Consider the following 24,293-nt stretch of genomic DNA (forward strand, 5'->3'; position numbering starts at 1 on the left):
TGCTTGTGTTTTTTCTTTCTCTTTTGAGGGAGATACTGCATGGCAAGTGTCAGATGCATTGATGGGCATACAGTTGTGGTGAAATAGATTAGTTATTCGTTCTATTTTAGTCTTGATAGCTCTAACACAGTAGTTCTTGAGGGCTATTTTGCCTTCCCAAGGACATTTGTCAGTGTCTCAGGCAGTTTTGGTTGTCACAACGGGGGAGGGGAGACCAGGGATGCTACTGAGCATCCTCCCATGCACAGGACACATCTCCACAACAAAGAGCATTTTGGCTGCAAATATCAATAGTGTGGAGGGAGAAGCCCTGATCTGTTTTTTTTTTTTTTCTTTTTATTACTTTTGTACTTTTTTAAAAAAAAAATAAACATGTCTCACTTCTTTTTATCACCCTGTTTGGAGAGAAGTCCCGTGCCTCCTTGAGCAGTAAAGGTGATAGAGGCAATTGTAAGGAACCTGTCTTAGTAGCACTTTTGTGAGTCATCAGTGTGACTGAAGAAATCATCCACGCTTGTGATTTGGCAGCCCTAAGCGGTTCTCTTAGTAACATAGCGTACATCAGGTCGTTGCGTATTGGGGCATGCTGCAAGTGACCCTGTTACTCAACTTTATTTCTGCTGAGAAGTTTTTGTTATTAATATTTATGACAGGCACCAGAAATATTTATTTATTTATTTATTTGAGATGGGATCTCACCCTGTCACCCAGGTTGGAGTGCAGTGGTGTGCTCACGGTTCACTGCAGCCTCAAACTCCCAGGATCAAATGATCTACCTGCCTCAGCCTGTTGAGTAGCTGGGACCAGAATGATGAGCCAGCATGTCTGGCTTTTTTTTTTTTTTTAATTATTTGTAGAGACGAGGTCTTCTTTTTTTTTTTTGAGACGGAGTTTCCCTCTTGTTACCCAGGCTGGAGTGCAATGGCAGGATCTCGGCTCACTGCAACCTCCGCCTCCTGGGTTCAAGCAATTCTCCTGCCTCAGCCTCCCGAGTACCTGGGACTACAGGCGTGTGCCACCATGCCCAGCTAATTTTTGTATTTTTAGTAGAGATGGGGTTTCATAGATGAAGTCTTTTTATGTTGCCCAGGCTGGTCTCGAACTTCTGGGCTCAAGCAGTCCTCCTGCCTCAGCATCCCAAAGTGCTGGGGTTACAGGTGTTGGCTACCATGCTTGGCTCATCCTTTTTTTTTTTTAAAGAGAAGAATTCTTGGCCAGGCACAGTGGCTCATACCAGTAATCCTAGCACTTTGGGAGGCTGAGGTGGGGGTGTCACCTGAGAGCAGGAGTTTGAGAACAGCCTGGCCAACTTGGTAAAACCCCATCTCTACTGAAAATACAAAAATGAGCCAGGTGTGGTGGCACATGCCTGTAATCCCAGCTACTTGGGAGGCTGAGGCAGGAGAATTGGCTTGAACCCAGGAGGTGGAAGTTGCAGTGAGCTAAGATCTCGCCACTGCACTCCAGCCTGGGCAACAGAGCAAGACTCTGTCTCAAAAAAAGAAGAATTCTAAAATTGAATAAACACCCTGTTTGGTGGCTCATGCCTGTAATCCTAGCTATTTGGGAGGCCAAGGAGGATCTCTTGAGCCCAGGAGTTTGAGACCATCCTGGACAACATAGCAAGATTCTGTCTCTATAAAACATACAGAAATTATCATAGTCCTAGCCTGAGTAGCTAAGATTACAGGCACACTGGGTATGATAGAGTGCACCTGTAATCCCAGCTACCCAGGCTGGGGTGGGAGGCTTGCTTGAGCCCAGGAGGTCTAGGCTAGTGAGTTATGATTATAACTGCGCTCCGGCTTGAGTGACAGAGCGAGATCCTATCTCAAAAAATAAAAATAAATAAAACTGAGAGAGTCTTTCTGAATCTATTTTGGTTTAGGGGAATGCCCCCAAAATAAAAGAAATGGACTTATACATGTGATTTTATTGAATGCTCTTTCTTTTTGCTGTTCATTCACCTATATTCTATTTTGTAGTTATTCGTTGCTCCATGCTTCACGAAAAACATTTAGCAATGTCAAAGTCAGTATCTCCGAGCAGTGGACCCCAAGTGCTTTTAACACGTCAGTTGAGCTGCCTGTGGAGGTAAGAACAGAGTGCTGGGACGGATTGAAGAAGACCGTGCCCACCCTGGATTCCTAAGTTCTTTTTAGCATCTTTTACTTGCCTAGGACTCTGAAATAACTCACTGTTTCCTATCACGTAAGAGCCAGACTATTTTACTAATTTCAAAGCCTGGTCCAACTCAGGCCCATTTTACTTCTGCACCCGGCTTATTTCTTAACTGTTTTAAAATCACACCTTCTGATAAAGCTATTTTTTCATTAGCTTTCATTAGTGCTGTGTTCGTTTCTGTCTTTGAGATTTTGCACATTATCCCTTTTTTTGTTTTTGAGATGGAGTTTCGCTCTTGTTGCCCAGACTGGAGTGCAATGGTGTGATCTCGGCTCACTGCAACCTCTGCCTCCTGGGTTCAAGGGGTTCTCCTGCCTCAGCCTCCTGAGCAGCTGGGATTACAGGCATGTGCCACCATGCCTGGCTAATATTTGTAATTTTTTTTTGAGATGGAGTCTCGCTCTGTCGCCAGGCTGGAGTGCAGTGGTGCGATCTCGGCTCACTGCTACTTCCGCCTCTCAGGTTCAAGCAATTCTCCTGCCTCAGCCTCCCGTGTAGCTGGGACTACAGGTGTGCGCCACCACGCCCAGCTGATTTTTGTATTTTTAGTAGAGACAGGGTTTCACCATGTTGGTCAGGATGGTCTCGCTCTCTTGACCTCATGATCCACCCGCTTCGGCCTCCCAAAGTGCTGGGATTACAGGCGTGAGCCACTGCGCCCGGCCTAATATTTGTATTTTTAATAGAGATGGGGTTTCCCCATGTTGGTTAGGCTGGTCTCAAACTCCTGAACTCAGTGATCTGCCCACCCCAGCCTCCCAGAGTGCTGGGATTACAGGTGTGAGCCACCGTGCCTGGCCTTGCACATTATCTTTTATGTGCTCTTTTGTCCTTTTCCTCCTATCTAAAGTTTGCCTTTTTCTTTGTGTCAAGATAAAATGCCACTTTTTTTTTTTTTTTGAAACAGGGTCTCTCTCTCTCTCTCTCACCCAGGCTGGAGTGCAGTGGCATGATCTCTCAGAAAGCACCTCTGCAACCTCCACCTTCTGGGCTCAAGCAATCCTCCTACCTCAGTCCTCTGAGTAGCTGGGACACAGGTGCACACCACCATGCTTGGCTAATTTTTTTTTTTGTAGAGGTGGGGTTTCACCGTGTTGCCCAGGCTGGTCTTGAACTCCTGAGCTCAAGCGATCCACCCACCTTGATCTCCCAAAGTGCTGGGATTATAATGTGAGCCATAATGCCTGGCTAAAATGCCACATTTTCAATCAAGTTTTTTCCCAACTTCTAATTTTTCCCTTCACTAAACTCTTGTACTCTTTGTATTGCATATTGTAATATCTTGGTATTTCAATATTTTCTAATTATTATTATTAATTATTTTAATTTTAATTTTTTTGTAGAGACAGGGTATGCTGGGTTGCTCAGGCTGGTTGTGAACTCCTGGGCTTAAGTAGTCTTCCTGCCTTGGCCTCCTAAAGTGCTAGGATTACAGATGTGAGCCACTGCTCCCAGCCTGTTATATTTGTTTGTATCTTGCTTACATGCCTTATGTAAGGGATTATGTATCCCGGTTCCTTATTTTCATTATGGACCAAGCAGCTTCTTTGATGACTGACACAGAGATGCCATCTTTAACAGTCCCGTTTCTTAGCACACATATCCACTTCACTCAAGCTTGACCACATTCCTCAAGTTCTACTTCTGTGGCATTAATAGATATCCTTTTAATAGTCTTAGCATGTTTAATGCTTTTTTTTTTTTTTTTTTTTTTGAGATGGAGTCTCGCTCTGTCTCCCAGGCTGGAGTGCAATGGTGTGCTCTTGGTTCACTGCAACCTCCGCCTCCCAGGTTCAAGCAATTCTCCTGCCTCAGCCTCCCAAGTAGCTGGGACTACAGGTACCTGCCACCACACCCAGCAAAGTTTTATATTTTTAGTAGAGACAGGGTTTCACCATGTTGGCCAGAATGGTCTTGATCTCTTGACTTAGTGATCCACCCGCGTTGGCCTCTCAAAGTGCTGGAATTACAGACGTGAGCCACTGTGCTGGGACCAGAATCATAAATCTTAAAGATGGAAGTGGCCTTGGAGCAGTTATGCACCCTAACCTCCCAGGATGGAACCTTTCTTTATCATTCTTGGAAGATAACCATCCAGCTTCTGCTTCAGTAGTTCTAGGCAGAAGAAACACGCTGTTGTGTGAGGTGGATGCTTAAATTTTTATTCAACTCTGGAGAAAATTCCCCCCATCTACCTAAGTTTCTGTTGAGGCAAAACATTCCTGGCTCCTTCAGCTGTAGTTTAGTTACACTGCACTCCAAATGAGGAATTTCAGGTGCATCCTGAACAATATACAGAAAAATAGGATTTGATTTAGGCACTAGATTTCCAGTTTTACTGCCTAAGGCTGCCTTTATTTTTAAGGTAACTGGATTGGGGTTTCCCAGGACCATCCCCAGTTTGGTGATTAACTAGGAGGGCTCAACATAGAGTACGTGTGGCTGTGATTTATTCCAGTAAGAGGATGCAAGGTAAACTCAGCAAGGGGAAGAGGCTGGCACAGTGTGAAGTCTGGAGGAGGCCAGGCCAAGCTTCCCAGAGACTGCTCTCATTAATTTTTAATTAAAAAAAATTTTTTTTCAAATTATTTTTTAAGAGATGGAGCTGTTGCTATGTTGCCCAGGCGGTACTTGAACTCCTGGGTTCAAATGATCCTCTTGCCTCAGCCTCCTGAGTAGCTGGGACTACAGGTGTGTGCCACCATGCCCAGCTAAAAAAATTTTGCTTATATATATTTTTTAAACATTTCCAGCCAGGTGTGGTGGTTCACACCTGTAATCTTAGCACTTTGGGAGACCAAGGCGGGAGGACTGCTTGAGCCCAGGAATTTGAGACCAACGTGGACAACATGGCAAGACCCTGTCTACAAAAAATTTTTAAAAAGTTGAAAAATTAAACAAAAAAACCTTCCTTCCTTCCTTTCTTTCTCTTTCTTTTTCTTTCTTTCTTTTTTCGATATGGAGTCTCTGTTGCCTTGGCTGGAATGCAGTGGTACGATCTTGGCTCACTGTAACCTCTGCCTCCCAAGTTCAAGCGATTCTCCTGCCTCAGCCTCCTGAGTAGCTGGGACTACAGGTGTGCACCACCATACCTGGCTAATTTTTGTGTTTTTAGCAGAGATGGGGTTTCACTATATTGGTCAGGTTGGTCTTGAACTTCTGACCTTGTGATCCACCCACCTCAGCCTCCCAAAGTGCTGAGGTTATAGGCATAAGCCACCGCACATGGCCAGAGAAACACTTCTTAAGTGCTTTAAATAGAATCCTAAAAAGTACTTTTTAAAAAAAATTTATATATTTATTTATTTTTTTATAATTGAAAATTCTTGGCTCAAGAGGTGGACAAAAAGCTTTTTATAGCTTTTATTAGCTTTTACTTTTATACATAGCTTGGTTGGGTGTTTTACAGAAATAATTCAGCAGACACAGTCTCTGTTACCTTTAGAACTTATAATGGAACCACTGATGTGGACAAACATTGGAAGCAGTGAGGAAACACCAGAACATAAAATCACGTTCTGCACATGTATCTCAGAACTTAAAGTATCATAATAATAAAAAGAAAGATGAGTTGTAAAGGTTTGCCTGCCCAAAAGCTGTTTTGTTTCATATTTACATTTTTAGTTCTTTCTCCATCAAGGAAATGAATAGTAAAATGAATGGGGGGAAGAAACCAAAATCTATGTCTATATTAGATAATAGATAATCATTAGATCTAATATTTGAGAACAACTCAGCTAAAAACTGTAATAAAAATTTGTAGTTTTTTTATGAGAATAGTGTTAGAGAATCTAAAATTATCTCCAGGAGAAGGAAGCAGGATTTAAAGTGTCTTGGGTCAGGTGCAAGGTCTCAGGCCTGTAATGCCACCATTTTGAGAGGCCTAGGGAGGAGGATTGCTTGACCCCAGGAGTTTGAGACCAGTCTGGGCAATATAGAGAAAACACCATCACGACAAAAATGAAAAAATAAAAAAAAACCCTTTGGGAGGCCTAGGTGGGCAGATCACTTGAGGTCAGGAGTTCAAGACCAGCCTGGCCAACGTGCGACACTCTGTCTCTCCTACAAATACAAAAATTAGCTGGGTATGGTGGCACATGCCTGTGGTTGCAGCTTCCTGGGAGGCTGAGGCAGGAGAATGGCTTGAACCCGAGAGGCGGAGGTTGCAGTGAGCCAAGATTGCGCCATTGCATTCCAGCCTGGGTAACAGAGTGAGACTCTGTCTCAAAAAAAAAAAAAAATTTGCTGGGTGTGGTGGCACATCCTTGTACTCCCAGCTCCTTAGGAGGCTAAAGTGGGAGGATCACTTGGTCTCTGGAGGTCAAGGCTGCAGTGAGCCATGTTTGTGCCACTGCACTCTAGCCTGGGTGACAGAGCAAGACCCTGTCTCTAAAAGTAGTGTCTTTGGACATTCCATCTCAACCTTATGCACAGCTATGTGGTACTTGCCTTATGCAAAGAACCTTGTGTGTAAGGTGGCCTGTCGACTATCCTCTGCTCACCACTTTGAAGAAGCCCTTCCGTGTTAGGGAGCCTCCCCTGTGCCCCTGCATAGCTCTTGTTCTGTTATAAACATTCTCACCTAGGAAACTACACAGGGAACTTTAGTGTGTGCACAGGAAGTACCTCGACATCTAGCTTATACACTTCCCCCGCACACCACCAGAAAACCCTCCAGTACATTCAGGCCGATAAATTCACATCAAACGTATGCTCAGACCAGGTTGAATCACATTTAGCATGTTGACTTAGTTGTGCTGGTGACTTTCATTTAACATTGGATGGTTTATTATGAATACTTGGAACATTTCTAACCAAGTAGTGTAGTCATCCTGATCTGAGCTGTGTTACTGAAGTTAACTTTCTTCTCTAGGCTATTTTTTTCTTATCCTGTTTTCTGAATCTGTTTGTTAGTTCTAGTTTGTTCTTTTAGTTTTGGTTTGGTTTTGTTTTCCACTTAAATAGACAGTCAAAAATTATATTTCAGCTAAATTCTGGCAGTGAAACAGAAAAAAGCTGTTTAAAAATCTGTTACTTCTTGCAAAAGCCATACCTGCAGGGAGTTTTTGGTAACTTCTTGGAGGAGTGAAGAAAACCTACAACTTTTCTTTTTTTTTAAATGGATGAGAGGTTTCTATGTTGCCCAGGCTGGCCTCATAAGCATACCCTCACCTCCTTAAGTGCCCCACTGGCCTGAGCCACTGCAGCTCCCAAACCTACAACTCTGAGCAGCTGCTTAAGGTCCCTGTCTCTAGCTCACACTGGTGTGTGTACCCAGCAGGGCTTAATCATGGGTCCTGATGAGCCTGGTGTGCACACAAGGATGGCAGACTGTGGTTGCAGGGAAAATGTGGCAACGTATAACTCTAAATGAAGACATTTAGGGCCCCAAACTGGCATTGCTGAAAATACTGTTTGATGTCAGCTATGCGAGCCTGCACTGCTTTCTCATCTTCAATAGAATGCCTCATCACAATATGTGTGAGGTAGCATTAAAGTAACCAGATTGGTGCTGGAAGCCACTTACAAATGAGTTCTGGTGCTTTGGAATCACTATTTATTTATTTGACATGGAATCTTGCTCTGTCACCTAGGCTAGAGTGCAGTGATGTGATCTTGGCTTACTGCAACCTCTGCCTCCTGGGTTCAAGTGATTCTCTCTGTCTCTTTTTTTTTTTTTTCTTTTTTGAGACGGAGTTTCGCTCTTGTTACAGGCTTGGAGTGCAATGGCGCGATCCCGGCTCACCGCAACCTCCGCCTCCTGGGTTCAAGCAATTCTCCTGCCTCAGCCTCCTGAGTAGCTGGGACTACAGGCGTGTGCCACCATGCCCAGCTAATTTTTGTATTTTTAGTAGAGACGGGGTTTCACCTTGTTGACCAGGATGGTCTCGATCTCTTGACCTAGTGATCCATCCACCTCGGCCTCCCGAAGTGCTGGGATTATAGGCGTGAGCCACCGCGCCCGGCCCAAAGTGATTCTCTTGCCTCAGCCTCCTGAGTAGCTGGGGTTGCAGGCATGCGCTATCACACCAGACTAATGTTTTTGTATTTTTTGTAGAGATGGGGTTTCACCATGTTAGTCAGGGTGGTCTTGAACACCTGACCTCGTGATCTGCCTGCCTTGGCCTCCCAAAGTGCTGGGATTACAGGCATGAACCACTGCGACTGGCCCAAAATCACACTTTATTATTTATGATTTGGGGATTTTATTTTTTGTTAGAGATATATTTCTTTGATTCTTTTGTGGTTCATAAGCTGGATTATTGGGTATTCACATGCAAGTGTGAGATGTGCCACCCTAGAACCTTGTTAGAAAGTGTACACATTACCCACCTGACGTGGATTAAAAATAAAAAAGATGTGCTGGGTGTGGTGGCTCATGCCTGTAATCCCAGCACTTTGGGAAGCCGAGGTGGGCAGATCATGAGGTCAGGAGTTCGAGACCATCCTGGCCAACATGGTGAATCGCTTTTTCTACTAAAAATACAAAAATTAGCTGAGCTTGGTGGTATGCACCTGTTATCCTAGCTACTTGGGAGGTTGAGGCAGGAGAATCACTTGAACCCGGGAGGCAGAGGTTGCAATGAGCCGAGATTATGCCATTGCACTCCAGCCTGGGTGGCAGAGCAAGATTTCGTCTCAAAAAAAAAAAGATGTTGCTTTAAAATTGCTGATTGTGATTTTTCTCTTCAATAGTCTTTAAAAATTTAATTTTTTTTTTGAGAGTGTGAGCCAATGCACCCCACCTTTTTTTTTTTTTTTTTTGTGACGGGGTCTCACTCTGTTGCCAGGCTGCAATGTGGTGGCATGATCTTGGCTCACTGCAACCTCTGCCTCCCAGGTTTAAGTGATTCTGTTGCCTTAGCCTCCTGAGTAGCTGGAATTACAGGCAAACGCCACCATGCCTAGCTAAGTTTTGTATTTTTAGTTGAGATGGGGTTTCACTATGACAGCCAGGATCGTCTCGATCTCTTGACCTCATGATCTGCCCACATCGGCCTCCCAAAGTGCTAGGACTACAGGCATGAGCCTCTGCGCCTGGCCTGACATTGGCTTTTTAAAATCGTTTTTTTGTTCTTTTTTCTGTGAGCATGTTACAGTGAGCAATGCAGTGATCCCTAGTGCTATTTGGCATTACTGCCTTGGTTTATGCGAAGGCACGGCAGTTTCTCTCCACTGCTCTTGCACCATCAGTGCAGAAGGGAACAAAGTGTAAAGGATAAATCACATTTTAGTGTGGTACAAATAATTTTGACCTTGCAGACCCCCTTGGAGCAAGGCTCTGGAGGCCTCTCCGTCTCCGTGAGTTCCATGGACCCCAGTTGGAGGGCTTTGATCTGGTTTATCTCCCATCCAGTTAAAGAATCCCTTCTGTATCTTTGAGAAATTACCTTCCTGTTTCCCTCAGGGATGTCTATTGCAGGGGAAATTCACTACACTGTGAAGCAGCCTGTTACATTTTTGACAGTTCTATAAACTAACTCAGATCTTTTTTCCACTGATGACCCTTGATAAAGTTGAGGAAAACTCACAGATCCTTGTCTCTCTTTTTCAGCATAAATTTATATTTCCCAGTTCCTTCAGTGGTTCCTCTCACGGCCTGGTTACACATATCCTGCTCGTCTTTAAAATGAAAATGGATGGACATTATTGAATTCATGACAAAAGATATTGACAAAATAACCATGGGTTCTTTTCACTGTTAGACCATATGTGTGTGTGTGTGTGTGTGTGTGTGTGTGTGTGTAAGACTTGGTTCTTATCCTAAAGGAATGAGAAGAACTGGATCCATTTAAACACAGCTGAAGAATATAAACCTTGCCTATAGTATCATACATGGCATTTTGCAGTTAGAAAGAACCTAACTCTTGGCTAGGCGCAGTGGCTCACACCTGTAATCCTAGCAGTTTGGGAGGCGGAGGTGGGCAGAACACTTGAGGCCAGGATTTCAAGACCAGCATGGCTAACATAGCAAAACCATGTCTCTACTAAAAATACAAAAATTATCTGTGCATGGTGGTGCATGCCTGTAATTTCAGCTACTCAGGAGGCTGAGGCAGGAGAATCGCTTGAACCCAGGAGGTGGAAATTGCAGTGAGCCAAGATCATGCCACTGCACTCCAGCCTGGGTGACAGAGTGAGACTCCAGCTCAAAAAACAAAAAACAAAAAAAAAACAAATAGAACCTAACTTGTTTCATGGTTCTGTCAACTGGCCACTGAGAGGAGTTGTGAGAGCCACCCAGCTGCTTTGTCCTGAATAGGTTGTAGGTGGTCTGTGATACCCCTTCCCTAAGCTCCTGGGATTGCTAGGTGGGGCTTGGGATGGCTTTCTTCTGATTTTAGGCTGGTGGATATTCCCAGGCTAATCAACTCTGACCTTGAACAGCTTCTTCAGTTCACCCCAGTGTGTTGTACAAAGATCGTTTTCTATATGTGCCTATGAAGAAGTTGAGAAGTATTGGGATAAGTGGCCTCTGAAGGGCAACAAATATTTAGGACTAGAGTTAAGTTTTCTGAGTACTAGACTAGAAGGGTAATAAAGTTGGCAAGACATTGCGATTTGATTGAAGTGGTTAATGAAAGATACTTCTTTCCATTTTAAAAATTAAGATGTGATTTTTAATTCCCATTTTAGTATATAGTTCTACAAGTTTTGACAAATACATATAGTGTTCTAACTATTCCCAGTGAAGATATAGAACATCACCCCCCAGATTCTCTTGCACCCCTTTTTAGTCACCCCTTCTTGCTTTCCTCAGCCTTAGGCAACCAATGAGCTTAGGAAATTATTTTTGAAGAGTATTGTAAAATGTTCCTTAGATGGACTTAGACATAATTTCTCCCATCCAAGTACTAACTGGGCCTGACCCCACTTAACTTTCTGTATCAGATGAGATTGAGCTTTCAGGGTAGTATGGCCCTAGATGGTAGACATAATTGCTAATTGATTGGATATTGAATTCTGCCAAACACAAAGATTATAATCAGAATTTATTTCTTCTAAATGTCTGCTTTTAAACTTACTGCCCTACTTTCTCACCGAATTGACTTAGTCACTAACGTTGGAGCATTCCAGTGATACCTGTTGGAGGTGATAGGTTAATTGCCCCGATTTGATCATTCCACATTGAATATATGTTGAAATATCACGCTGTACTCCCTCAATATGTACAATTATTATGTGTCAATTAAAAACAATAAAAGCAAGAAAATAGGTACTAGGTATTTCTAAATGCATCAGAAGTAAAAGTTGGTCTTGAGCATGGCTGGTGTTTTGGCAGTATTTGCGAAGGGGCTTTGAGAAACAGAAAACCCTAGCAGATCCCACAGGGGCTGACCTGTTCCTGTGTCTTACTGTAGATCTGGAGCCACAACCATTTGTTCCCCAGTTTGGAGAAAGCGACTCTTTTCCTCGGAACCCTGGATACCATTTTCCTCTTCTCCTATGCTGTGGTAAGTTTTGGAACTCTAGGGTTTAAAGGTAAAGAAAAATGTAAAAGGAAATGACTCTGAGCCTTACAGAGTTTGTAAGGGATTTTGAATTTGCTGACTGAGGCAGAGTTCAGTATTTTTGAAGTTTGTATTTTTTTGTTCTTCCCATTCATTCATTTGTTCATTCGTTAGACAGATATTTATCGTGCATCTAGCGTAGGTCAATGGGAATTTACTCTGAACATCACTAAAATGCCCTGCCTTTATAGAGCCTATATTCCTGGGTGCGGAGCTACGGGAGATAGACAGTAACCAAATGCTATAAATAAATTATAGGGTATATTTGAAGGTGATAAGTGCAATGGAGAAAAATAAAGCAGAAAAAGGGGACTAAAGGGGCCTGAGTGAGGTTGTAATTTTACATAGCACAGCCGGGAGACCTTAGGAGGCAGCAGGCATTTGAGTGAAGACCTGAGCAGGTGAGTGAGGTCAGTGTGCTTGGATCAGAGCTGTAAGGACTGAGGCCAGATACATGGTGGGGCTCAGATCTGTAGGGCTTTGGTGCCTTTGTTGGGCCTTTGGCTTTAATCTTGAGTGAGACAGGAGCTACTGGAAGGTTTTGTGCAGAGCAGTGGCAAGATCTGACTTACGTTTGGACAGGAGCCCTTGCTGCTCTGGGAGTTGAGTTCTTTTGAGGTGAAGGATGATGGTGGCTTGGGTCCAGCGTAGCAGTAACAGAGGCTGGGGGGAAGTCGATTTTAGCAGTGTTTTAGAGGTAAAGCCAATAATGTTTTTTCCCTCTTGAATGTGGAATGTAAGAGAAGTGTCAAGAATACCTCAAGGGTGGAAGTGTCATGGCAGAGTGGAGACTGGGGAGAGAGAGAAGGCTTTGAGGACTCAGTTTTGGATGTGTTACATTTGACCACTACTGCTTAGATGGTAAAGGGCAGACACTTGGTCATTGAGTCTGGAGTTGAAGGTGAAGGTTCAGGCTGGAGATACAAGTTTTTGGAGTTCTTGGCCTATGGATGATTTATAGATAAAAACTGAGGCTGCATGAAGTGATCAAGAGAAAAGGTGAGGGCAGGGAAGAGGTGTGAAGACTGAGCCCTAGGGCTTCCAGTCCTCAGAGATGGGTGAGGAATGGATCAGGTGGCTGGGGTGGAGTGGTAAGGAAGGTAGGGCTGGGTGTGGTGGCCATGCCTGTAATCCTAACAGTTTTCGAGGCTGAAGCAGATGGATAACTTGAGGTCAGGAGTTCGAGACCATCCTGGCCAACATGGAGAAACCCTGTCTCTAATAAAAATACAAAAATTAGTTGAATGTGGGTGCCTGTAGTCCCAGTTACTCAGGAGGCTTCGGCAGCAGAATTGCTTGAACCCGGGAGGCGGAGGTTGCAGTGAGCTGAGATTGTGCCATTGCATTCAGCTTGGATGACAAAATGAGACTCCATTTCAAAAAAATAATAAAAAAAAGAAAGTGGGATGGTGGGATCTGTAACATCCTGGGAGACATTCCACGGTGGCAAGGAATAACTCGACTGGCATCTCTGGCTGGCTGTAGGAACGCTGTGGTGGCTGCCACATTAGAGTTGCGGAGCCAATAGTAGCAGCAGCTGGAAGGTGGACTGTGAGAAGAGGCTTCCTTTTCTCCCCAGCATCTTACTTTGTCTTTAAGTGTGCCTTATTAAAAATGCCTTTTAATTCTCAGTGTCCAGGCAATGTGAAATACTGGGTGAAAGTTCTGAAGTAGTTTCTAAATGTTCACTTGGTTAATTATTTTTATTTATTCATTTTTTTGAGACGGAGTCTCACTCTGTCACCAAGGCTGGAGTGCAGTGCCATGATCTTGGCTCACTACAGCCTCTGTCTCCTGGGTTCAAGCAATTCTCCTGCCTTGGCCTTCTGAGTAGGTTGGGATTACAGGCAACTGCTACCATGCCTGGCTAATTTTTGTATTTTTAATAGACATAGGGTTTCACCATGTGGTCAGGCTGGTCTTGAACTCCTAACCTCAAGTGAGGTTTGCCCACCTTGGCCTCCCAAAGTGCTGGGATTACAGGCGTAAGCCACTGTGCTTGGCCGATTTTTTTTTTTTTTTAGAGATGGGTTCTTGCCGTGTTGGCCAGGTTGGTCTTGAACTGTTGGCCTCAAGCCATTCTCCCACCTTCCAAAGTTCTAGGATTACAGGTATGAGACACCATGCCCAGCCAAGTTTTTCTAATGTAGAGATAGTCAATTTATTAGAAACACCTGGTCCTAACTGAATTTAGGTTTTAAGTCAAGACATTTTATATATTGATGGAAGAAACCTAAAATATGCTGCCCTTAAGGTCTTCAGTCTCACTTCCTGCCATGATCTCAGCATTTTAATTCCAGCCACTCAGTGGGAGTAGAGCAGAAGGCAGAACCTGTCTCCAGCTAATTATTGTCTCTGCCTTCCTATTCTCCCTGCCTTGGGATGTCATGAAACCAAGGGTCAGATTAAACAGGCAGGTAGTGTGCCCCGAAGCTTCTGTTCCACTTTTTGCAAGATTGGAGCAGAAACTGCGGGGTGTGGGTAACACATGTTAACCCAGAGTGCAGCTGGCTAAGAGGAATCCCTGAGGGAGAGCTTACACCTGATGGGTAGGGGTTAATCTAGTCTAGAAAATGAAGTAGATTTGTGTGCTTGTTTTATTAGAGTCATTCTTATTTATTAATTTTTTTCCAGTTAGGGAATCAAGTAAAACCAGTTTGCCCTGAATTTTGGTATGTATGTGGCAGGGTATGCAGAAGCCCACTGCCATTTCTTTTCTTTTTTTCAATCTTTTCTTCCTTTTATTTTCATAACTTTTAAATTTTACTTTATTGCTGACCCTGTTATCCAGCCCACGGCCATTTCTTGAAACATTTGTGAAATCCCCATAGACAGCTAGTCTAGGCATGTGAATAAGAGTTTTAAATAATATTTGTGTTTGTCTCATTTGCTTTGCAATGCATGTTACTTTTTCATTCTGTGTTATCATTTAGAGCTGTGAAATAAAATGCTTTATTTTTAGGGCCTTTTCATCAGTGGCATCGTTGGGGATCGGTTGAATTTACGATGGGTTCTGTCTTTCGGCATGTGCTCTTCTGCCTTAGTGGTAAGTTGAAAAGGTCTTACTATTATTACTATTTTGGTCAGGTATTTTAGAATCCAAGTAATCCCCTTAATTCTCTGTAGAATAGAATAGTAAGATTAATCCTCATTGTTTGAATCCCTCATTTGCCTTTTCACTTAGATGAGTCTATTTTTTTTGCATGACAGAATCTTGCTCTGTCACCCCAGGCTGGAGTGCAGCGGTGAGATCTCAGCTCACTGTAAACTTTGCCTCGGGTTCAAGCAATTCATTCTCCTGTGCAGCCTCCTGAGTAGCTGGGACTATAGGTGCGTGTCACTACCTGGCTAATTTTTGTATTTTTAGTAGATATAGGGTTTCACCATGTTGGCCAGGCTGGTCTCCTGACCGCAAGTGATCCTCCCGCCTCAGCCTCCCAAAGTGCTGCAATTACAGGCGTGAGCCACTGCGCCTGGCCAGATGAGTCTTTTAAAAGGAAGTTTCTAATCGGGTTTCTTTGTTGTCCCTCGGGCACCAGCAGAGTTAATCAGTAGTCTGAATAAATGGCCTGGCATTCACTAGACCCTGGCCCCAGCCTGCCTTCCCGTCATAATTGTGACTCTGCTTCATCCCTTTGCTCCAGACACACCGGATTGCTTTCCAGGCCCCTAGCATCCTCCTCTCTCTCTCGGTGCTTTTGTTCCTGCTGTTCTGCCTGCCTTGGATGGTCCCCTTTTCAGCTCTCCGTAGTCCAACTCACTGTCTCCTTAAAGCATTGGCCAAAGGACACCTCTTTGAGAATGTTATTCCCTCTTCTGAGCTCCCGTGCCTGTTTCTTTGCAGGCACTTGACACAGTCCACTGCTTAGCCTGGTTATTTCTCTTTCAGTCTTGCTTTCCCTTAGGGTGGGTGTGCAGTGGTTAAAATCACAGATTCCCTAGACCAGGAAAGCCTGGGTTTCTGTCTCTCTTCTGTGGTTTCCTAGCTTATGATTTCTGTGAACTTCAGATGGAGATATGCATTTTACCTCTCCCCGGGTGGCAGTGAGGACTGTGAGTTCCTGTATGTGAGGTACTTGAAACAAGTGCTGTATAGGGCAGGATCCATATCCAATTAATTTTTTTTTCTTTTTGAGACAGAGTCTCGCTCTGTTGCCAGGCTGGAGTGCAGTGGTGCAATCTTGGCTCATTGCAACCTCCGCCTCCGGGGTTCAAGCGATTCTCCTGTCTCAGCCTCCTGAGTAGCTGAAACTACAGGTGTGCACCACCATGCCCATCTAATTTTTGTATTTTTAGTAGAGTCGGGGTTTTACCATGTTGGCCAGGCTAATCTCAAACTCCTGACCTCGGATGATCTACCCTCCCCAGCTTCCCAAACTGCTGGGATTACAGGTGTGAGCCACCGCGCCTGGCCTCCATACTGGCCTCCATATCTGATCAATTGTCGTTGCTTACTAACTTCTAGTCAGGAATTTTTGTTGATTAAATGAAACCATGGAGTTTATTTAGACCCTACTTTATTATGATTATTATTTTCTAGAGATAAGATCTTGCTTTGCTGCCCAGGCTGGAGTGTAGCTGTGTGATCCTGCACCCTTGAACTCCCAGGCTCAAGCAATCCTCCCACTTTAGCCTCCCAAGTAGCTGGGACTGTAGGTCTGTGCCATCATGCTCAGCTAATTTTTAAATTTTTTAGACATGGGGTCTCGCTGTGTTGCCCAGGTTGGTTCTTGAACTCCTGGCCTCAAGTGATCCTTCCTCCTTAGCCTCCCAAAACACTGGAATTACAGGCACAAGCCCCTGCACCTGGCCTACTATTATTTTTCACTGTTTGTCACTTGAGTGTAAATAAAACCTTTTTTTCCCCTTGAAATTTTAGAGATGGAAGCACTTTATTTATTTATGAGTTGCTCACCCACGCATATAAACATACTATTTTAAAACCTGTATACATACTTTTTTGCTTTTTATATATATTTTAAAAACTGCAGTATGTACATAAGCTTGCCCTCTTTAAGCATATTGTGCAGACTTTCGACAAAGGAGTAGTTTCGTGACTGTCCCTCCTTTCTCCAGCCCCTGGCAACCCCTGCTCATTTTTCTGTTCTTACAGTTTTGCCTATTCCAGAATGTCTTATAACTGGAACCAGACAGTATTCTACATACTATTTTTTAATCATGCAGAGTATTCTCAAAATAAGAGTTTGACTGTAGATAAAGTGCCCACTTGAACAAAATGCCTGGAAAAAAGCAACCACGTGATGAAAGCTGCTAAATGATTCAGCAGATCACAAGTTCCATAGGTTTCACTTTCATTGATTAACTCAGGAGCTGCAGCCGTAACACTGGCTAGCACTCACCCCGTGCCTCTGCCCAGAGCAGCGCCTGGTACTGTTCCGGGAGGGTGGCCTCCCTGGGCTCATTCTGTCCTCACAGTGGCCCTCTGGAGGTTGGTGTTCCCTCCACATGCACAGTCTGAGGGTGAGGAGATGGAAATAGATGTAAAATGAGGAATTCACTTTTTAGCCTTGAAGATGTCAGTTGGATGTCTTTGGCATTTCCTCCTCTCTGGTGGGCAGTGATTGGGTGGCCGCCTCCTCATTGCCGCTGTGAGCAGGACCTTCGTGATGCCGGCCACATGACTTACAGGCTGTGTGAGTGTATCACGTGGTCTCTGAAGCAAGCGTGGGGAGTGGCTTCCACTGAAATTGTTACATATCCCTTCTGTTTCCTCCTCTCCAAGGTCTTTGTCTTTGGAGCGCTCACAGAATGGCTGCATTTCTACAACACGTGGCTGTACTGCTGCCTGTGGATTGTGAACGGCCTGCTGCAGTCCACTGGTTGGCCCTGTGTGGTTGCTGTTATGGGCAACTGGTTTGGGCAAGCCGGGTAGGCCACTTCCTTCCTCTCTGATTTCTCTGTTTAAGTGGTTTCCATGTTGGATTTTTCAGACTTGTCAAAGCCAGTTACTTCGATGCCTTAGATACCACCCACGTCTTTTGTTAGCAAGCCAAGAGTTTAGGGAGAGAGGGTTTCACGTTCGCGTCCGGCCCAGGACACACATTACTGCCACTCTTTGGGCTGTGGGCAGATTCTGAGTGTGGGCTAAGGCAGGAGGTCTCAATCTTTTTCTTAACTCATTTCTTTAGGGAACATAAAAATCTCATTTCTGCCGGGCGCAGTGGCTCACGCCTGTAATCCCAGCACTTTGGGAGACTGAGGCGGGTGGATCACAAGGTCAAGAGATCGAGATCATCCTGGTCAACATGGTGAAACCCCGTCTCTACTAAAAATACAAAAATTAGCTGGGCATGGTGGCGTGTGCCTGTAATCTCAGCTACTCAGGAAGCTGAGGCAGGAGAATTGCCTGAACCCAGGAGGCGGAGGTTGTGGTGAGCCAAGATCGCACCATTGCACTCCAGCCTGGGTAACAAGAGCAAAACTCCGTCTCAAAAAAAAAAAAACAAAAAAAAAAAACACCTCATTTCCTATCCGTTGCATATCTTCCTTTGGGTTTTGCCTTCCCTGCCTTTTTTGAGAGTGATCTTATTTAACCTTTTTACATTAAATCAAGATAAGGAAAAAGAGGTCTAAGGTTGTTCACCTGCCCAAGGTCGCATAACAAGGGGTCTAATAAGATTCAGATGAAGAATGCCAGACTTTGGGGCTTGATCAAATGGGATGTTTTTTTCCCCTAAACCTTGAAGTAGTTTTTTTTAGACGGAGTCTCACGCTGTCTCCAGCCTGGAGTGTCATGGCACAATGTCAGCTCACTGCAACCTCCACCTCCCGGGTTCAAGCAATTCTCCTGCCTCAGCCTCCCAAGTAGCTGGGACTACACGTGTGCACCACCATGCCCAGCTAATTTTTGTTTTTGTTTTTTTTTTTTTTTGAGATGGAGTTTTGCTCTTGTTGCCTAGGCTGGAGTGTAGTGACACAATCTCGGCTCACTTCAACCTCTGCCTCCTGGATTCGAGCTATTCTCTTGCCTCAGCCTCGTGAGTAGCTGGGATTGCAGGCATGTGCCACCACGCCTGGCTAATATTTTATATTTTTAGTAGAGATAGGGTTTCTCCATGTTGGTCAGGCTGCTCTCAAACACCCGACCTCAGGTGATCTGCCTGCCTCGGCCTCCCAAAGTGCTAGGATTACAGCGTGAACCACCACGCCCAGCCAAAAATGCAATCATACAGTATGTACTCTTTTTTTAAATCATCTTTTTTTTTTTCCTGTAAAGAAAGGGTCTCACTATGTTGCCTAGGCTGGTCTCAAGTTCCTGGCCTCAGGCTGTTCTGCCTCCTGACCACCTCGGCCTCCCAAAGTGCTGGGATTACAGGCGTGAGCCAACATGCCCAGGCTTTGTGCCTTCCTTTATTCAGGATAATTAGAAATTTATTCATGTTTATTCATTCACCTGTGGATGAACATTTGGGTTGTTTTCAGTTTTGGGCTATTGCAGATAAAGCTCCTGGGAACATTTGTATACAGATCCTTGTGTGGACATATGCTTTCATTTCTCTTGGGTAAATACGTAGGAGTAAAGTGGCTGGATCACATGTCAGGTGTGTGTTTACCTTTTTAAGATACTGGCAGTCTCTTCTAAAGTGGTAGTACCATTTTACATTCCCATCAGCAGAGCATAATGGTTTGATTTTGCTCTGTGTCCTTCCTAACACTTGGCGTGCTTGGTGTTTTTTTATTTTAGCCATTCTAATAAGCGTGTAATGTTATCTCATTGTGACTTGAATTTGCATTTTTCTAATGTCTAATAATGTTGAGCGTGTGTTGTTTTTTTTTTTAATTTTTGCTTTGTTTTGTTTTCGAAACAGGGTCTCACCCTGTCACCTAGTCTGGAGTTTTGTGGCCTCATCTCGGCTCACTGCAACCTCTGTTTCCTGGGTTCAAGTGATTCTCTGGCCTCAGCCTCCCAGTTAGCTGGGATTATAGGTGTGCAGCCACCATGTGCAGCTAATTTTTGTATTTTTAGCAGAGATGGGGTTTCACCATGTTGAGGTCACTCTTGACCTCAAGTGACCCACCTACTTCAGGCCTCCCAGAGGCTGGAATTACAGGCCTGAGCCACCTCGCTGGCCAGTTGAGTGTTTTTTGTATTACATCGTTTTATATGAAGTATCTGTTAAAATCTTTTGCCCACTTTTCAAAGACTTTTTATTTTGAGATGATTGTAGATTCATGCTTTTTAACATTCAATCGCATTGTCTGTTGTCATGTTATACTGAGTTTCAAGAGTGATATTGCCTTATATTCTGGATATAGTTTTGGTTTTGGAGACGGAGTCTTGCTCTGTCCCCCAGGCTGGAGTGCAAGAAGGCAATTGCCTGATCTCGGCTCCCTGCAACCTCTGCCTCCCGGGTTCAAGCAATTCTCCTGCCTTAGCCTCTCGAGTAGCTGAATACAGGCACCCACTATCATGCCTGGCTAATTAAGTAAAGATGGGGTTTTGCCATGCTAGCCAGGCTGGTCTCAGGTGATCTCCTGACCTCAGGTGATCTGTCTGCCTTGGCCTGCCAAAGTGCTGGGATTACAGGCATGAGCCACTGCGCCCAATCTGGATAACAATTTTTTATCAGATAAGTGATATGCAAATATTTTCTCTTTTGTGGCTTGTGTTTTTAAATTCTCTGAACAGTGTCTTTCTATGAGCTCTAAATTAAATTTTACTGAAATCATAGAGTTAGAAGAGACTTGACATTTTGTCATTATGGTGAATTTTAAAAAGCTTTTTAAATAGCCTGTTTAGTCTTGGTAGTATGCACCTTGGTTGTTTTGGCTGTTTTGTATTTTGAACTGCCCAGACTGTCTCTTCTGACCATGGTCCTTTGTCTCCACTGTTTTGCATCTTAGACGAGGAGTTGTTTTTGGTCTCTGGAGTGCCTGCGCTTCAGTGGGCAATATTTTGGGAGCGTGCCTAGCTTCTTCTGTTCTTCAGTATGGTTATGAGGTGGGTATTGTTTTCTAACTCTCGCATTCTGTGTGTGTGTGTGTGTGTGTGTGTGTGTGTGTATTGCTTTTTATGTATTAAATAATGTGGCCACTTAAAACTTCATAGAACTGTGTCTGGATCGGGCAAGACTTGTATTAAAAGTAGGCAAACTTCTGGCCAGTCATGGTGGCTTGTGCCTATAACCCCAGCACTTTGAAGGCTAAGGCAGGAGGATCACCCGAGGTCAGGAGTTTGAGACCAGCCTGGCCAACGTGGTAAAACCCTGTCTCTACTTAAAAAAGATGCAAAAATTAACTGGGTGTGGTGGTGCATGTCTGTAGTTCCAGCTACTTGGGAGGCTGAGGCAGGAGAATCACTTAAACCCAGGAGGCAGAGGTTGCAGTGAGCCAAGGTCACACTACTGCACTTTAGCCTGGGTGACAGAGTAAGACTCCATATCAAAAATAAATTTAAAGGGAAAGTAGACAAACTTCTGATATATTCAAACACAGAAAAATTATTTATAACAAAAACACTACAGAGAGACTAAAGACATATAAACAGTTGAGAAGAATTTGCAACTTATGTTACAGGTAAAGGACTATCTGGGCCAGGCACAGTGGCTCACACCTATAATCTCAGCACTTTGGGAGGCTGAGTTGGAAGGATCGCTTGAGCCCAGGAGTTTAAGACCAGGCTGGGCAATATAATGAGACCTCGTATCCACAATAAACTAAAAAATTAGCTGAGTGTCAGAGTGCATGCCTGTAGTCCTGAGCCTGGGAGCAGGAGGGTACAGTGAGCCAAGAAATACCACTGCACTCCAATCTGGGTGACAGACCCTGTCTCAAAAAAACATAAAAAAATGAAGAGCAATTCCCATAATATATAAAGCGCATCCATGAATTGATAAAAACAAAAACACCAGCAACAGAAAGCTACAGAATTTGAATGTATAGTTCATGGAAAGGATATAGAAATGGCTTGTAAACATATGCAAAATATTCTACTCACTGCTTATTCATTTAATAAATACTGAACTCTCTGTACATGCTCCTAGGCACTGTAAATAATAGAACTGGCCAAAAGAGACAAAAATCTCTGTTCTTATGGAAGTTAGTCAACAGCGAAATGCAAATTAAAGCTATGCTGTTAAAAAAAAAAAAAAAGAAAAACTATACTGTATACTTATTAGACTGGCAAAAATCCAAAAGTTTGAAGACAAACTTTTCTTAAAGTCGTACTTATAAGAACCTGAAGAGACAGGCACTGCAGTTGAAAGAATACGAAGTCACTAACTCCTGGAGGGGTCAGTATGGCAGTGTCTATCAAAATTAGAAATACTCACCTGAGCAGTTCCACCTCCAGGAATCATTCACCAGATGAATAGACTGAAATACATACAAGTGATGTATCTACAAGATTCTTTATTTTGGCATTGTTTGTAATCGCCAAAGACTGAAAGCAGGTGTCAGCGAAGAGGGACATAGTTCAACCGTGATAAACCTGTTCAGAGCAATGCTGTGCAGCTGTGAAGTCGAATTAGAAAGCTCTCTGTGTGCTGAGAGAGGAGTGCAGTGCAACAATCTCAAAAGGGTGCTAAGTGAAGACAGCAAGAGTGCAAAACTATACTGAATGCCATTTGTGTAACAAGGGAGAATGAAAGAGAATCTGCTTGCATTAGCTTGTATGTTTCCAAAACAATTTCTGGGCAGTGAAAATGAACAGCAATGGTTATGTGTTGGGAAAATTGGGAGAATTGAGCAGATGGGGAAGGCAGGGTGGGAGGGAAAGTTTTTACTGTACATTAAAAAAAATTTTTTTATTATACCCATCTTTTTTTTTTAGATGGAGTCTCACTCTGTCACCCAGGCTGGAGTGCGATAGTGAGATGTTAGCTCACTGCAACCTCTGCCTCCTGGGTTCAGGTGATTCTCCTGCCTCAACCTCCCAAGTAGCTGGGATTACAGGTGTATGCCACCACACCTGGGTAATTTTTGTATTTTTAGTAGAGATGGCATTTTGCCATGTTGGCCAGGCTGGTCTCGAACTCCTGACCTCAAGTGATCTGCCCACCTTGGACTCCCAAAGGCTGGGATTATAGGCATGAGCTATCGCACCCAGCTTTACTGTACATCTTATTCCTCTGTTGTTTGAATCATGTGAATATATTACCTACTCAAAAACCTAAATTATTAAAAGTAAGTTGCTCTTTTAAAAAGTTGATACATTTTTGGCCAGGCATGATGCTGCATGCCTGTAATCCCAGCCCTTTGGGAGGCTAAGGTGGGCAGATCATGAGGTCAGGAGATCAAGATCATCCTGGCCAACATGGTGAAACCCCATCTCTACTAAAAATAACAAAAATTAGCTGGGTGTGGTGATGCATGCCGGTAATCCCAGCTACTTAGGGGGCTGAGGCAGGAGAATGGCTTGAACCAGAGAGTTGGAGGTTACAGTGAGCCGAGATTGCGCCACTGCACTCCAGCCTGGTGACAGAGTGAGACTCCATTTCAAAAAAAAAAAGGGAGAAAGTAGATACATTTTTAAACAGCTCACCACGAATTTTGGTATAGTTAGGGTCGTTGAGAAGTCCTTCATTTATGACCACCTTTATGCTAGGCTTCTTAGCCTCACATCTGGATTGTATAATTGGTTCAGATGAGAATTTCAGTTCACTTTCTGTGCTGCTCTCAGATTTGACTTCTGGAAACACTGCTTTAATTTTCTCACTCACTAGTTAAAAAATTTAGAGTGTCTACATCAGGCTCCGTTCTCTGTTAAATCAGCCGTGCAGCCTGCAGGTGGAGAGGCTTTCCTCTAGCTGTCACCTTTTCACATCGGTTTTCTTCCCTATTATCCCCTAGCGGAAGCCCTCTCCTTGAGTTGGGCAGTAGGCTTTCTGTCCCCTCCACCCTGTGCCTTTGCTTACTGTGTGCCTGGAAAGATGGGCAATTGGCTTCGCTTTTCCATTCTTCCCGAAGACGTTGTCTTACTGCCTCAGCCTCTTCAGCTCTTTCCTTCTTCTGGATTCCTATATGTGTTTCTTGGTAGGACTGGGCCTTCTCATTTATTCAACTATATGGTGCTTTATAATATTGTTTTGGGTATCGTTTAATCCCCTCAACTGTATGTAATATCTTCAAGAGCAGATACTGTCTTTATTTTTTTGAGATGGAGTCTCGCTCTGTTGCCCAGGCTGGAGTGCAGTGGTGCGGTCTCGGCTCATTGCAACCTCCGCCACCCAGGTTCAAGTGTTTCTCCTGCCTCAGCCTCCTGAGTAGCTGGGATTACAGGCGCGCACCACCACGCCCAGCTAATTTTTGTATTCAAAAATCCCAGGGATTCACCAGGTTGGCCAGGCTGGTCTCGAACTCCTGACCCAGGTGATCCACCCACCTCGACCCCCCAAAGTGCTGGGATTACAGGTGTGAGCCACTGCACCCAGCCCTGATAGTCTTTTATGGGAGGCTGTGTGATGCAAAGAACTAGATTTTTGGAGCTAGTTCTGATTTCACAATCATAACAGTGCCACTTGGTATCCAGGGGACCTTAATTCTCCTCTCTGAGCTTCATAGAATCACTAGGAAGAATTAAATGAGAAAACACGAGTAGAACACTTTGCACAGCGCCTGGCCCAGTAGAAGCACTGG

General features: G+C 44.0%; 1 protein-coding gene and 1 non-coding gene across 7 annotated transcripts in view; both read left to right on the forward strand.

The window, feature by feature from the left end:
• The window catches only part of SLC37A3 (solute carrier family 37 member 3), an 87,758-nt gene that overhangs the window by 18,878 nt on the left and 44,587 nt on the right, over window positions 1-24,293 (forward strand). For 4 of the 6 annotated variants that reach the window (XM_078343632.1, XM_002751934.6, XM_078343633.1 and 1 more), the window contains exons 3-7: window positions 1,986-2,094; window positions 11,547-11,639; window positions 14,659-14,742; window positions 17,440-17,585; window positions 20,562-20,658. In XM_078343632.1, coding sequence (XP_078199758.1) covers window positions 1,986-2,094; window positions 11,547-11,639; window positions 14,659-14,742; window positions 17,440-17,585; window positions 20,562-20,658 — 529 coding nt within the window. The remainder of the gene's footprint in view (window positions 1-1,985; window positions 2,095-11,546; window positions 11,640-14,658; window positions 14,743-17,439; window positions 17,586-20,561; window positions 20,659-24,293) is intronic. The other 2 variants (XM_078343634.1, XM_009002976.4) reach the window with 1 other exon arrangement.
• Window positions 8,420-8,523, forward strand: LOC118144010 (small nucleolar RNA U13). The gene has a single exon (XR_004728480.1). It is a non-coding gene; the product is annotated as a small nucleolar RNA U13 (small nucleolar RNA).

The sequence above is a fragment of the Callithrix jacchus genome, chromosome 11 (genome assembly GCF_049354715.1).
Source record: "Callithrix jacchus isolate 240 chromosome 11, calJac240_pri, whole genome shotgun sequence".
Classification (NCBI taxonomy): domain Eukaryota; kingdom Metazoa; phylum Chordata; class Mammalia; order Primates; family Cebidae; genus Callithrix; species Callithrix jacchus.